This window comes from Lissotriton helveticus, chromosome 6, assembly GCF_964261635.1.
Source record: "Lissotriton helveticus chromosome 6, aLisHel1.1, whole genome shotgun sequence".
NCBI lineage: Eukaryota > Metazoa > Chordata > Amphibia > Caudata > Salamandridae > Lissotriton > Lissotriton helveticus.
In genome coordinates, this window is record NC_136067.1 from 579,969,266 (window position 1) to 579,985,831 (window position 16,566).

At 42.6% G+C, this 16,566-nt stretch overlaps 1 protein-coding gene across 2 annotated transcripts in view; it reads left to right on the forward strand.

Annotated features, from left to right (window-relative positions):
* Positions 1 to 16,566, forward strand: part of COL19A1 (collagen type XIX alpha 1 chain) — a 2,464,374-nt gene that overhangs the window by 1,902,937 nt on the left and 544,871 nt on the right. For both annotated transcript variants that reach the window (XM_078648013.1, XM_078648014.1), the window contains 2 exons: positions 3,026 to 3,079; positions 4,726 to 4,779. In XM_078648013.1, coding sequence (XP_078504139.1) covers positions 3,026 to 3,079; positions 4,726 to 4,779 — 108 coding nt within the window. The remainder of the gene's footprint in view (positions 1 to 3,025; positions 3,080 to 4,725; positions 4,780 to 16,566) is intronic.

A 16,566-nucleotide genomic window follows, 5' to 3' on the forward strand; every position in this document is an offset into this window, starting at 1 on the left:
AAATAAAACTTAGGCTTCCTCCTCTGCACGCACCTTATCTGACATGCACCCTTGTCTAAGAATGGCATCATCCCTCTTCTCAGCCAGCAAGTAATTTAAAGCCTCATTCTTCTCCAAGATCATCTCCAACCCAACTGATCCCAGGCTGCTCCTCAGTACTCAATTAAACATTTAACAATATTCAACATCTCACTTTGCTTCAAACTATGTAAATATGTGTTATTTGTGTATGGCACAGGTATACTTTTCTATTGATTAAATATATTCTGAAATGAACATTACATGACGTCATTGCCTTCACACTATATTATAAACATCTGCTGAGTTTTATAAGACTTGTACTCCATGCTAGATAATTGAGAGTTCAATTTAAAACACTTGTGTACAACTGGGGTTATTGTCCAGCTTATACGATAATGTTGCACCCATGATATGCTGAGGAAAAGACATCACAGGATAACAAGCACATAATTAGATACAGTCATTATAGTCTCAGTTGCATCCATCATATGTACACGTAATGCTTAAATGACCTTTTATGGATTCAAATGCTGTGGCGCCTTTTAAGGTAGCCTGGCACAATTCACTGCCACCCAATATGTCACCTCACAAGCATCTTATGATCAATTACATTGTCAGATATGTAAAGGATAGGCTCAAATGCCTAGAAACAGCCAAAAATACCAGGGAGGGTGCAGCAGACAGCAGTTCCAGGGAAGCACTTATGGTGTTGCTTCTAGGGAGCATGTGACTGCCACAGACAGCATAAAATATGTCTAAATTGCTGGGATGGTTATTTTTATAAGATGGCATCTGCCCTGGTAGCTATCTAGAGGCAGCCTCAATGTACCTGGAAAAGCCTCAAAGACGTAAGTGCTTCCCTAATCCTGTGGCTAACTCCCTAGTTTAGCCTGATATGTGCAGGTATAGGTCCACATGCATAGGTAGAATGCCATATACTCATTGAAACTGGATAAGTATAGCATCATAGGTTTAATGTAGACTCATATGCTTATGTATAGCCCCATATTCTATTGGGCATATCCATTTGCAGAATGAAGTTTCATTTTCGTAGACATAGCCAGATATGTTCACTGTGTCCTGATATATGCTCAGCTATTGTCACATATGCCCAATACAGCTACTTGTATATCAAAATAACTGTGGGGCATTATTGCAAGAACCTCGTTAAAATTATCGCCATATTAGCGGCAGGAAACTCCTGCTAAAACGGCGATAATGGGCTTGCCAATATGTGTTATAGAATTCCAATAGAAGCCCAGGTTAGATGTCCTGAAATAATTTTAACGAGGTTCTTGCTAATATGCCCCATAATTAGCTAAACAGCAAGTTTTAATTGTCTTATATGTGCTCATAAATAGCCCTACTTGCCCAATGATGCATTCAATGCACAGTAATATTCCCAAAATGTTCAGGTAGTGTTGCTTAAAGTCATGAATCAGTGCTTAATTTGAACCTGTGGTTACCGGTGCTCAGCACTGGCACTTAATTGCCAGACCGGGGCTTATGACAGTCTGCCACATGGTGGCATTGTATGGGTAATTTAGGTATGAGCACAACAACAGCCGTTTATTAGTTCAATTTACATTTACAATGACTAATACCTGCCTCCCAAGCCATTCTTATTGCTTTGGGGGGCTGGAATGTAAGGTTTTGGCACACTTGTAAGAGTGTGATGGATAGTAGCTGTGTTTGTACTGTCATTTGCAGCTAGCAAGGGCAATGTATGGCGCAAGCTGCAGTGCCCTCCCAACGAGAGCCTGGCACTTATTCTTTTACAAATTAAGAACTGTCAATAATCCCCTATCATCCCCTATGTCAATATGTAGCTCCATGCACTCAGTACAGTCTCATAAGCACAGGTAGAGCCTTCTATGCCCTTCAGCCATCTCAGTCTACTCTGTCCTATAAAGGGCTTCTGCCCTTACAGAATGAAGGGGGCAGCCAGAACAAAGGAATAGGGTAATGGGTGATGATGAAGCCTGAAGGTGGAGCTAGATGTGGCCCACTTACAACCTCATATTTTTAATAAGGAACGCCTGAGTGGGTGCAGAGCTGTCTGCTCATGCATGCTGCATTTTGTGAATGTGCAACTACATTTTGTGAAATTACATTTGTAAAATATTCCAGTTTTCCCTTAAGCTGTTGCACAGATTGGAAGAAGTTATTTGGGAACAGACCCAGCAGGCCTGGCACAAATGTGTATTCAAAGCAAAATCAAAACTGAAGACTTAGTTGAATTTAATACATTATAGGGAGTACAAAAGGACAAACTAGGTGGCTTGAGATGTCCTTAGCAACTACCATTAACCGTCTATCTTATGAATTGAAGCTGTTTAACAGTATGAAGTAGTAAAAATCGTATAGCCCACTCATTTCAAAATATGTTTCACTCTCTCCATTGTATCTCAAAACATTTGTGTTGTTCTCATGTTGTATCTCACAAGCACAACGAGCATTACAATACCATCTTGTATATCCATTAGATTCATGATTGTAAAATCATATTGAATTATTTGGTGCCAATAACGGCCAGAATCCAATTTTGCTCCTGTCTGTATTTGATTAGAGTTGTTAGTGCTACAGTGTCTTTGAAACAGAATGAACAGATTTGGCCTAGCTAGAGTCCTGCGGATGGCACTTGCACCCAAACCACAGTTTCAAAAGTTTCATATTAAATCATAACAAGTGAAAATGTTTTGCTTGCATGCACAAGAAATATGGCACTTTTAGATAATTCATAGTTTGTGTTCTTGATTAGTCCAGCAATCCTAGAGAACTTGCGTGCCAGTGGGTTTGAAAACTAAATAATTAGGAACCAAATTTCATCTAATTGTAAACTTGGAAGGATATGCAGCATCATTAATAAATACCAGCTAGGATCCAGGAACAATATATAGAAATCATTTTGTTGCCAGAGTTATATATAGAGTCTTGTTGTCTCAGAAGCCTAATGTATTCTCTGCTTCTAATGAACTCTTATTCTAACTAACATTTATTGTAGGGTGCAACAGGAGAACCGGGTATTGCCGGACCTCCTGGAAGTCCTGGACCTCAGGTATGTACATCTGTGTATCAGTTGCTCTAATATAAGTGACAATTGCATGAAATTGCAAAAGTCTTTTTCCATATATGTGGGCCAAAAAGCATAAAAAAATCTCTAGGTAAGGAATGTTTTTATAAATAATATGTACTGATTTTACATAAAAATATATGCCTTTCTTTCATCTGATGTGAAAAAGTTGTTCTAAGTGGAAAACAATTGTTAACAATGTTAAAATACTATAGAGGAGTTTAAGGAAGTTTGCATTATCACATAAATATATGTAATGTTTCTTACTCTTTAAAAGATGAGGCTGACATGTTAAAAGACTATACACTATATTTCATAGTTTTAAAATATGTCCTAAAATTATAGGACAGTTTTTCAACAATTTAAAAGCTTGTCATACATTGTTAGATTTTTTCTTCGTCTGGAGATAGACATATTTTTCTAAATGCGTGGTTTGATTTCTAAAATTGTATTTAGGCCCAAGATTGTGTTTTCCAATGCAATATATAAATATATATATAAAGTTTATTTAGGAGTTTCTCAAATTGTTTTGTTTGATCACAATTTTTTTAATACATTTACAGCTCTTTAAAAACGACACCCCCTAATCAAACACTTTAACTATTTTAGATTTAAGTTTATTTCCTAAAATGTGAAAATGGTTAGAGGCCTATTGTGTGTATTGTTTGTTAAAAACTCCTCAAATTATTCTGTTCATTTAAAATATATACTTGAAAGCAATTGTGACGAAAGAGTCATGGGTAACAATTTGATCAGTGGCAACCTGAATTCTCAGGTGACATTTGTGTGGTATATCTGCAATAATGTTGTCTTTAGAATTTGCAGATACTTAACTGAAATAAAATATCAGCTGCACAGAAGACGTTTGTGCACCTCCAACAACAACATGCAAAATTGAATATAGTATATTAAAAAGTAATACCTTATTCACAATGATTTTGCTATGAGGTCTTGTGAACTACTTTTTGTTATCTTGCCTTAGTCCTGAACTATTGGAGCAAACTAGGAAAACTCAGGTTGGTTTAGGCCTGGCAAAAGATTTATTTTTCCAGGTAGAACTGATAGTTTAAAGATGCACTACAGGCTTCAATGGCAGGCCTGAGACATGTTTTAAAGTGCTACTTAGTGGGTGGCACAATGAGTGTTGCAGGCCCACTAGTAGCATTTCATTTACAGACCCTGGGTACATGCAGAACCACTTTACAAATGACTTAAAAGTAAATTAAATCTGCAAATCAGGTGTAGGCCAATTTTACCATGTTTAAGGAAGAGAACACAATCACTTTAGCTTTAGTTTGCCATGGTAAAGTGCACAGAGTCCTAAAACCAACAAAATAGATTTCAGAAAACAAGAGACATAAAGGTAAAATGTTTGGGGGAAGGCCACACTAAGGATGTCAGGTCTAACATTGGCTTTCTCCTGGAATTCAAAAGAAAGAACTAGAAGAGTAAGTCACAACACAATCTTTGTGAATAGGGCCAACATAATGTCGTTGTGGGCTATGCACATTCTATAGAAATATAAACAAGTAATAATATTAGTTCCCAAAGTGCTGTGTTCAATTTGCATAGACTTAATTTGAGCCTTCCATTAACAAGATTCAATTTTAATCCAACATCAATTTTTATAGGGTCTTCCAGGGCCTCAAGGACCTACTGGGCTGCAGGGTTTACCAGGTGACATGGTAAGTAATGCATTTCATTTACTTTATTTTTTATATCACATGCTTATTGAGAACAATACAGCTGGAAAATATTACAAAACTCAATGTTTTATGTTCCATGTTTTTGTTAAACTTATACAACAAGCACAAAGTCAAGTTAACAGCATTGCACAAATTCCTAACTGGATATTCTTTAACACTGAATCAATATTATCTGACACTGCTTCAGCTCATTTTGTTTTAAACCTTTATCAAGACATTTTTTCTGGATAATGTTATTGACTAAATCTCTTAACAATAATACAAAATAGACCCATAATGATAAAACATTCAACTAGTGGTTCAGGTATAAAAAAAGCCAAGACTAATTATAAAGTGAAGATTTTTTTTTTAAATGAACAGTTGTGTTAGCCCTTTTTTAAAGAATGGTTGACATCTTATTGGAGCAGGATTTACATGACATGTGGTTTTAGCCATGGTAAGATATATGGTGCATGCATTTTATTATCTTCATTTTATGTGATGACTTAGAGTTCTTTCTATTTTTACATACAAATGTAAAATCAATGTGCGCTACATCCACGGAAAACTTGATAGAAATCAATGCAAAATGTGAGCATGCAAAAGGCTATCTAGTCCTTTTAAATAGATGCATGATATGGTATCCATAATTACAATAGATATATAATTCCAATACACAATTACTTAATCCAATTGACATTAATTCTGTGCTACAGTGAGAGTGAGCGGGTCTCAAATGTTTCCATAAATATAACATTTTCTAAACATCTATTAATTAGATTCAATGTTGACAAAATAAAGAAAAAATGCAAATGCTCCAGTGGTGTACAACATTTAACTTCATCTGTGTTCTCATTCTAAGGGATTATTTCCAAAACATCATTGTGAAAATAACTATTTTTTAGAAAGCAATATGGATGTCCTAGACTATTCACACCAATCTTTTAGTCTTGGATAAGTGGACAAAAGTTTTACAGCGTAAAGCTTTTACCATGTTGAATCATCGTTTATGACCTTTTGTAACGATTGTGTAAAGATTTTAAATGACTTATAATAGCTCGAAAATACATTTTCAAATATCCAAATGACCTTAAAAATTCCACGTTATGGGCATCTATTGTTTTTGCAAAAGTACCAATATTGGGCCGATTCAAATAAGAAATATTAGACCTTCTTATGAGGATTTCCTCTAATGTTTGGGGTAGATGTACCATTGTTTTGCAATTCTCTAGGTTTCTAGGAGTACGCTTGGGAAAATGAGACTATCACTGTTTTCCCACGATTAATGGTGAATCTTATTGTGAATTCCATTTTTGCATGAACAAATACGTACATGCATAGTTGCTAAGTTAAACCTTTTTTTATTCCTCATGCAGAATATTTTGCCAATGGAAAATACTTCCTCCATCAAACCCCCCACTAATTTTTTTATCGTATTCCTAGCTATTCCCATGCTAGAAACAGATTTAATTATGCCCTTGACAGGAGTAATTTTGTAATTGTTCACGACAATTTTATCATTACTTCCAAACTACTAGAAGTTTATTTGTGGGTGTGCAAAGAGTTACTCACCCATTGGACATATACTTTTAGGCCATCATCGATTTTAATTCAGTGCAAAATCCAAAGGGGATCTAATGTTACCCCTCTTTATTCCAAGGCATCATACTGATGGCATATAAACTATTTTGGACTCAAGGCACATAACTGTGCTGAGGTTATCTAAATGGATATCAAACTATCCTTCTCAGTGGTAGACAACCAATAAAGATCCAGCAACTGCATGCAGGGAACCAAACCTGTATGCACATAAACAAACTAAACCCCAACTATACTAAAATGGAGGTCATAGGTTTAGATGACAAACTAAATCTTTGGATACAATATCTGGTAAATGCCCTAATATTATTCAGATAATGTGTGGTGTGGGAGTCCTTTTTACTATGTGTGAACTAAGCATGGTGCCAGAGTTTTCCTCAGATGTTTCAAGCAGGATAGTTTAATTCCATGTTTACCTACCTTGACTACATTAAGAGGGTTGTTTGAGTGGTTGCACTGGTTCTCTTTTTCACTGACTCACTGGTCTTTGGGAGTTCTTATTTATCAAAAATTCTCCAAAGCAAATTTCAGTGTAATATGCAACTTGCGACCTTTTATATCTCTCTGCTCTGCCCTTGACAATCTGTATGAAATCTCTTAGGGACAAAGACATTTTTCTATATGCACAAGTATCAAATATTCCTGGAGACAGGGTATGATTCTGCATGCAATACATAACGTACAGTACTCTTTTTGCTACTGGCTAGTTAGCATTAGGGTTACGGTAGATCTAAATTATTGACATTTTCACCTTACGTTAGCTTTGAAGGCAACATGTGTATGGTGTTCAGCAATCATTTGTGACTCACATAGCAAAACATTTGATAGAGCAAAATGCACAATGAGTAAGCCCACATGCAACCTTTGCAATGACTATCAGGGAAACCATCCCATGGCTACCCAACAAACCAGATGTCTCTGTTTCATGAATCACCAGGGCTCATTGGGAAAAAATGTAAGTTAACTACATCTGATTTTGCTATTAAATTTAAGTTTGAGAACTGTTTCATGAACCAAATGTTCTAGATATAGCTATCTTTTTCAGTTGGAGTGTCACAAAAACTATGAGCTATATATGTTTTATCAAACCAAATATAGGGATTATGTTGCTCCAAGCTTCATCCCTATTTCAGAATTAGGGAATATCTGTCTTCTGTTGTGGCTGTAGTTGAGAGCCAATATATGTGTGAGATTTTAAATTGAAATTACAACTTTAGAGATCCTCCTTAGAATGTTTCTACTCCTCAACTAATCTGCACAAACCTTTCAAGGATGAATGTGAGGACAAACACAAAGCCATTCAAAAATATGATGCATGTTAGTTAGAGATGTTTTTCCAGTGAACTAAATATCTCAACAACTCGAATTAAAACAATAATTTGTAAAAATAAAACTGACATTTAAAATAAAGGTCCCAACTGTGCCCACCTAGTCTAGTTGTTACCTCTGACTTTCCAACATATATGCCTATATGTACATATGTATTTTTATATATCTATATGTGTTTGTATTCGTTCCCTGAAATATACAGGTCTGTGCTCCAATACTCATGACCTCACACATGGTGTTACAGAAGATATCACAAATAGCATCATAAGTGACAACACTGGTGATATCAAATATCATCATCTCATCAGTGTTATCATTAAGACATGGACAAGGAGGCAATAGTTTTGAATATAAATGAAAAAGTAAATACAAAATGCAGCATCTCCAGGCTAATTTGCATTTCACTGGCTGCAAATTGATTGCGATATGGTTATGAAACTAGAAATCATAACTGGTATATTGCAAGGACAAAAATGGCAATGTATGTCTTTCGGCCTGCTGTTGAACCATGGAGAAAGTGACGCAGATGTAAGAGCCTGATTTGGTCTTTAGGAATGGGGCCTGGCTCTGCATAGGTCTGAGTGCTGGGGTTGGGGTACTGTGCTCATCCTGAAATATATATGGGCGCAGTAAAGTAATGTCTTTCTTTAGCCTTGTTCAACAGCCTAATTTAAGCTGACCCTGTGCTCACACACTGCTGTGTAGAGTTGAAGGAATTGTGTAGTGGATTGGGGCTATATGGGGGCTCCCACTGAGTCCCATTTCTGCCCAGCCAAAAGCCATGGACCATAAATTATAGTCATACAGATGCTAGTAAATTTCAGACTCTGTGACAATTCCCCAAAATGCATGGCAGAAGACCATCACACTTTGGTTATGTGTGCACAAGGATGCAGTGCTTTGCAGTTTGTGAGGTGGTATGTGAGATCAACAGATTAAAGCACATAGCACAACATCAGTACATACACATTTTAGACGAACAATGTATTTGTGACGTGCAACAAACAAATAGATCTGCTGTGTCCTTTCCATCACCTCAGAAGTAAGTAGAGAAGTGTTTCTGAACATGACGGACTCCCATACGCTTTACAATCAGATTTAAGCTCAGAAATCTGTAGGTCTAAATATTCAGCACCCAATCTCATTTTTGAGGACGTATTACTGTCAGAGGCGTCTTCTTGTACACACTCCTCAACAGAAAGCTTATCAAAATAAGCTTCTTCTAAAAGGGAGTATTCTCAGCAGAGACCGATGAAAACACCCATTTGAAGCAGTTCAGGAAACTGACTTTCCCCATTTCCAGAACAAATTCTTGAGCACAGATATTAAGTCAGAGAGCAGACCTACCGTATCTATGTTGACCTGAAAAGTTGTAGGAGTGCCAATAAACTTCTGAGATGACAATGGGCCGGTAAAGGTTTCTTAAAAAAGGAGCAAGCATTTTATTAGAGGATGCCCTAACACCAACTGGCAGAAAGCTCTAATGGACCTCACACCCACTTTCACTCCAAAGTGATGCAGTTCCTGTATCTCAGGCAATACAACTCTGCCACAGTGTCATAGGAGAAGTACAAATCTAAGGAGCTCTTCATGTCATCCCAACTCTACCCACTGTCCACTGCCATCCAGTGAAGCTCACCCACCTCACCTCAAATTGATTGCGGCAATTCATACCAACATTAGCCCTTGATGTCAAACTAGGGAGCAAAGTCCCCAAGTCATTGTACACACTTCCTAATGAAATAAATTACGTTTGAACAGAAACATAGAAGTCACAAATTGTCATGCACTGCATTCAATTTAGGTCCCCTATGTTCTTTCTGGACATACTGGTGTTGCATTTAAAGATGAGCATTATCTGTTTTTTCAGGAAGACTATTAAAATATGTGAAATAGCTCTGTGGCAGGGGTGTGAAAAAGTCTTCAGCAAACCCATACATCTGATTTGGTCAACATAGGTATTAGCAACACAATATTTCCTGTCTCACAAGTAACAGAATTAAAAATGTAACTGCAACCTGATTTGAATTTGTCAGACCAAATTGCATTTGAGTTATAATTTTGATGTTTATTGCATTTTCAAAACCCGATGTCTAAACTACTTGTCAAGTAACATGCTTTTTTAAAAGAGGGGTAACTGAGGAGAGAGTATCCCCTGCACCTCACCTTTTTAGAATTTACCCACTGGAACCAAAATTCTACTGGCTTAGGGAATGATTAGGAGTAGGCCTGGACATAATTTAAATGAGGAAAGCTGGGCTGTCAATGTGTTGGCACGCCCATTTTTGTCCATTGGCTGGATCAGCCTTGAGAATGGTGATGTTTTGCCTACATGAAGCTGGCAAGCTAATTGGTGGACATCCAAAAAACGGGCAAACTCTTGTGTGTGGGGAACCATCATGCCCTGGGCAGGGTAGGGGGCTCTGCATGTTCGCTGGGACCAACGACCTGCAGGACTGTACCTCCTATGGGGGGTTACGGGAGATGTCCAGCCTGCACAAGAGGTCCTAGGCTCCTCCCCCATCTAATGTCATCCTAGCCAGGAAGTGAGGGTTGCCCTGGAGCATTGGCTTCCTAAGCAAAAACCATGGCTTTGCTCGCCTCTCGCAGGAGAATTGCGGGAGCTATTCAGTCCACAGGAGACCCAGATCCCACCCTGGTCTGACACCAACCTGTCCCGCTATCAGAATAGCACAAGGGTCCTCCGCACTTCTGCAGCCACTATACCCTAAGTAGGGACTGTCACCCCCAGATCATTGGCTAAGGAGGCCCTGGGTTGGTGCCTTCCACCTTCTTGGTGAAGCAGCCTGGGAAGCTAAGGAGGTTTAAACCCCCGGCCAACCCCTCTCTACCCTTGGACCAGCCTGGAAAGCCATTTTCCCTCAAATATTAAGCTCACACAAAGTACAGTACAGAACCCAGGGGAAGAGAAAAGTCAGAGGTAGCTGCTCTGGCAGGCCCCTCCAGCCATCTGGCTGCCAAGAAGGGATGACCATGTAGCTCAGCCTCGCCTGGTGACTGGAGTGCCAGGGCAGCAGCCGGAGATGAGGCTAGCACTCAGGAGGCTACTTTCTTGAGCCACTGACTGGCTTCTTGCCTCCAGGCTGCTCCACCGGTGGCCACTTCGTCTGTCTAGTCAACCTTTTGACCTACCAGGGATCATGCCTCAAACCCTGCACCCGATGGCACAGGGGGGGAGAGGAGGCCCCATGCCACACTGCAAATGGTGGAGGCAGTCCCCCACAGGTCTTCACCCTGTCCTGGTGGCAGAGGGACCCCAGGGGCACAGGCACCCACAGGCAGAGACAAAAGCATAGCTCAGAGGATGATTGTCAATAGATCGCAGAAATGTAGCTGTTCTGATACTTGCAAAACCCAGACCCATAATCAGGTCCTCTGCAAATGATTTAGCACCAGGTGCCCCACAAATATGTGCACAATAATGGTGATGGAGGTGCCCCCATCTAACCGTACTCCTAGACGCACCAGCACAGAGGTCAGCTATCCCAGGCGAACGAGGCTCGAAGACGCTGTGGTATAATTACGGTTTGTGAGGGTTCTGACTTAGAGGCATTCAGTCATAATCCCATAACTTCCAGATCAGCCCAGCTGTCATGATCACAGTACCGTGCTGCCTAAACCACCAAAACGAGACCAGCCTGCTTGGGGATGTCAGCTTCATATGTCTGGCAGCTCTCCAGGAAGCAAGGCTCGGAGGAAAGGCCCATCGGGCTGGGTTGAAAGGCAGCCACAGACCCAGGCACCACCTGGGTAAGAATCACCAGGCCAAAAGAGGTTCCCAAGTACACTGTCTCTACTAATCTGGAGCAGGGCTACCCCACTTTGCTTGTAATCCATGCTCCGGGAGTGATAGAGGGGGCCATTTGAGAAAACTCAGCTATCCTCCTGGAGCCCTAGGTGGGATCAAACTAGACCTCATCGCAACTTCTAGGGCAGCCTGGCCATCTGAGCACACTCTAGGAACACATGGAATGTAACCAGATTCCCAGACTCGAAGAATGGCCATTTGGTCACAGCGTCTTTTATTTTTAAAAAGGAGTCCTCTCTCCCTTGGAGAGGACAGGGACTCTGAGGTCTGAGTTCTCAGAGCCTGTGCTGGGAATCAGGCAAGGGGCTACTGGGAAGAGCCTTGCAGAGCTCTGACCCAGGGCCCAGTGATAGTTTTGAACCCAGACATGCAAGTGAGACCTCTCCAGATCTTCTGGAGCCCGTCCGGGACACATTTCAGCACAACACACCAGAGAAGGTAGCCCAGGGTCACGGGCTTCCACCCATTGGCCAGCTGGACCTCTGACCCAGAATTCTGTCACAGCTTCTGAACCCAATCAGTAAGAGGGCAGTGCTGGCTTTGCATCCCTGCCTGCTCTCCAGAAAGCAGGGCTTGGAAGAAAGGCCCCTCGGACAGAACTGGAATATTGCCAGAGACTCAGGCCCCTGGGGCTCCAGGTCAGGCCAGTCTAGGCCTTCGCCGCCCCTGAGGAGAAAGATTGGAGGACAATGAGGGTCCCTCATGCCTTGTCTGTAATAATCCAGAGTAAGGCTACTAGCCTTTCTTGTAATCCATGCATAGCAAGGGAAAGGGGGCGATCGGAGTGCACACATCCCGGGCACTTTGCGACATTATGGGCCAGAGAAGGGAGCTTAGGGTCTGAAGCTTCCACCCCAGGGCCTGATGGTGCTCTGACACAGGGCCCGATCAGAGCTTCTGAACCCAGACAAGCAGAGGAGTCCTTCCCAGGCCTGGAGATCCCCATCTCATACACTTTGCAACATGGCAGTCTGGAGAAGGGAGCCCAGGGCTGAGGGTTTGCAACCCTGGGCATGCCGGAGTTCTGACCCAGGGTCCCGTCAGTGCTTCTTATCCCAGACAAGCAGAGGGGACCTCCCCAGGCCTGCAGCACCCTGTCCCGGGCACTTTGCAACTCATTGAGCTGGAGAACAGGACCTGATACTTCCATCCCTGGGTCGAATGGGGCTTTGTCCCGGGGCCCGGTACCTGCTTCTGAATCTGAAAAAGCAGGGGAGGCCTTACCAGGCCTGTAGGTCCCCATTGGTGGCACTCTGAGACATAGCTGGGAAGATAACTGGAAGCCCAAGGAAGGGGTCTTCTGCCCTAGGGCCTCCGGGGCCCAGTCAGAGCTTTTGAACCCAGTCAAGCGTGGGAGACCTTCCTAGGCATGCAGAACCCTGTCCCGAGCACTTTGTGAAACAGTGGGCCAGAGAAGGGAGTCCAGGGCTTGAGGCTGCCACCCTAGCCTGCCAGGGTCCTGGCCAGGGCCCGATCAGAGCTTCTTAGCTCTGGCAAGCAGGTGAGGCCTCCCTGGGCTTGCAGGTTCCCGCCCCGGACTCTAATGGATTCAGCGGGTCATGGGACAGAGCCTAGGGCCGAGGCGTCCATCTCCAGGCTGCCGGAGCTCTGACTCCCGGTCCGGTCAGAGCTTCCTATTAGACCTGGTCAGAGCTTGTAGAGTTTAATTCTGCGGAATTCCGCGAGTTACTGAAAACTCCGCCAAATTCGGTGAGCGGTGGAATATTGCTCGGCCACCCCTAATGAAGTCCCCTTGGATGCTGAGAGTAGTTAGGGGCCAAGAACCTCTCCTGTTACCAATAGCAAGTCCCACACAGCAAGATTGTTGAGACCTCGTTGGAGGCCCTGCCCTTTTTCTCAACCACTCTCCAAACCAGCCTCTTGATGCAATACTGGTTGGGGGATGAACTCACCTTGGCTGCTGAGGGTCGTCGGGGGCCAGAACCCCTTCTGTTGCCACCAATTAGTCCCACACTGTGGGATTGCTGAGACCTTGTTGGAGGACCGACACCTTTTTTAACCACTCTGCAAATGTACCTCCTGCTCCACTACTGCTTGGGGATGAAGTCCTCTTGGCTGCTGAGGGTCATTGGGGGCCAAGAACCCCTCTTGTTACCACCAGTAAGTCCCCCACAGCAGGATTGCTGAGACCTCGACGGAGTCCCTGCCCCCTTTCTCAACCACTCTGCAAACTCCTGGCGCACTGCTGGCTGGTGGGAGAAAGTCTCCTTGGCTGCTGAGAGTCGTTGGGGGTCAAGAACCCCTATTGTTACCACAAGCAAGTCCCCCACAGTGGGATTGCTGAGACCTCATCGGAGGCCCAGCACACTTTCTTAACCACACTCTTAATTCACCTCTGGCACACTACTGATTGAGAAATGAAGTCCCATTGGCTGCTGAGATTTGTTGAGACCAGGAACCCCTATTGTTACCACCATTAAGTCCCACAAAGCAGGATGAGACCTCATCAGGGGCCCTGCCCCCTTTCTCAACCACTCTGCAAACATGTCTCCTGGTGCATTACTCATTGGGGGGGGTGCAGTCTAGGGGTGAGTGCCCAGGGAAAATCTTGCCCCACTGGTGGTTAGCAGAGTTTTTTCCAAACTCTGCATTCCAAGCGGGGTGGCAAAACTGCGCCGGCGGAGAGGAGTTTACCACTCACCCCTACTTCCTATTCCATGCAAGCAGGGGAGGACAACCAGACCTGAGGTCCCCATCCTAGGCACTTTGCAACAGGGCACATGGAAACCAGGTCCTCCGAGGTCCTCACCCAGGGCCTTCATGAGCACTACCCATTCTTTTACTCCATGCACACCGAGTGACAGTAGGGGATATTGGATATTTTCAAGCTTCAAATGAGCCCTCATTCAGACTTGCAGGGCATATTGGGAATCTGAACACTAAATCACATGAAGGGAATTAAGTGTTTTGTTTATTTATTTTAAGCACGAAATATATCACCAGTGACGTTGACATGGCACATTTTGCACCACCCATGCAGGTGTGGTAAAGACTCCCTAATATGAAATGCACTCAGGCCTAATTAGTAGTGGTATGGCACAAAGGTGCTACAATTACTGGGGCACCAAAATTACCTGAGCAAAAATCACCAGTGATTAATTTCAGCCATGCATTGTGCAATTATTAGCTTCAATCCCAGGAAGAGGAAATGGCCAGGTGAACTCAGGAGTACATTGTGCTTTTCTGCATGGTCATTCCCAATTCTGTGAACTTTTCATCTCCATAATATCACCTGCTCTGAGCAGGTGCAAACTGGGGGGATAGTCAATGCAGTTTGAGCCGCAGGGGCCTTGAAGTTGTAATGAAGGGCATACTCTGTGGTGGTGCAGCTTTTCCTGCTTTTACTGTAATGTACGAGTTGATTGGTGAGGACAAGCAGTGCTTATTGCTCCAGTGACTGGCCTGTACACATATTCTGTTTTAGCTGGCGAGTTTTCGCACCTTTCAAAATAGGGGCTGATTTTCCTCAACTAGTAATCACAAGAGCAGAAACTCCCACTCACTTAGTATAGGGTTCCAACACAAAGAACATTCTTAATATTTCAATAAGATTCAGAGCCTGCCTAGTTTGGGAGTACCAGATGCTGTACGCAGCAGCATAAGTCAGAAATCCACAGTGGATGGATCTCCTTGCATCGTTGATAACTCTGAATGGGCATTGGCTATCGTTATGCACGCATAAAAAATCTAGGTGAGGAGCTACCTGCCCAAGCAGAAGTTACTGGGCCACCCTTTTTGTAGTGCTGTCCTGTGCCCTCTTTACTGCAGAACTTTAAAATTGGACCTTTTAGTCTGTGACTCTCCTAGCAACAATGCAGAGCAGTCAATGGCTGATTCAGGGAGGTGCTGCGGGCTTCAAACCCTAGACACTGTTCCACACAAAATAACACAAATTATTGCTCAATCAGTTCTTTTTCTTAAAAAGTAGAGAAGTACTTTAACACGCACACAGCCTAGTACTATGCAAAAAATTGCAAATATTTTCCAGTTCATGCGTACAATTACAAATCTAAACTTTTCGGAAAGGGGCTTGCAGACTAACTATGTTGCAAGTCTCATACCTTACAGAAATGTGGCAATGGGCAATACGCTTCCTTAGTGTTGCTGTTCTTGTTAACTGCAAAGTACCAAGCAGTTAACCTGTAAAAAGCAATGCCCTATATTACCTATGGCAAAAACAAACAGGGATTTTTACCATTAAATTGAAATGACCACTGGTTTTGATAAGATATTCACAAAACATTATCACAGATCTACAGTCTTTGGCAATATACGTTGGGAGAGCCATGGGTGAAGCAGGCAAAGTTACTGATTGTCTTGTGTGTCCGCAGAGGGCCATTCTGTTGAGGCCCAGGTCTCTCCTAGTTCGAGGCAATTTCTCTCAGGCCCCACGATAGCGCGAACAACTACCCGATCCCCCCACCTTTAGAGCAAGGAGAATCTGATCATGCACACATGTCACAATGGTCTCTGGGAGTCTGATTCAATCCAGGAAATTTCCAAAGTTAGCAGTGGATCAATGGATGGACTTTTCAGCTCCTGTGAGGTGGCAAAGTACTTCATGCCGCACACGAGTGGTGAGTTAGAGTTAAGATATCTTGGGCCTTACTAATCAGCAACCATTTTTCTTCAATTGATGAGGTTCAGCAACCCCTACCGCACTCCAGTAGCTTCTTGAATCCCAGAATACTTCAATAAGGATTCATTGCAGCCTATGGCACTGCCGCTTTCTACTCTTTAGCAGCATATTAACTCTAGGGGCATGGACTTGTGCTCCTGTCCAGTTCTGGTGATTTTTATGATTTGGAGTTTGTCTGGGAGCAGTCCCATGGTCCTCCACAGCAGACTATTCTCCTTGCCTGCACTCCCCAGACACACTCATTGTGCTACTTGTAGGTTGACAGTGCAAACTAAGATTATGCATTGTATATTCCTATTACATTTACAACAGAACCAGTCAAACAGATGTCCAGAGGACACCCTCCTTTAAGGGGTCCAGAAAGATCACC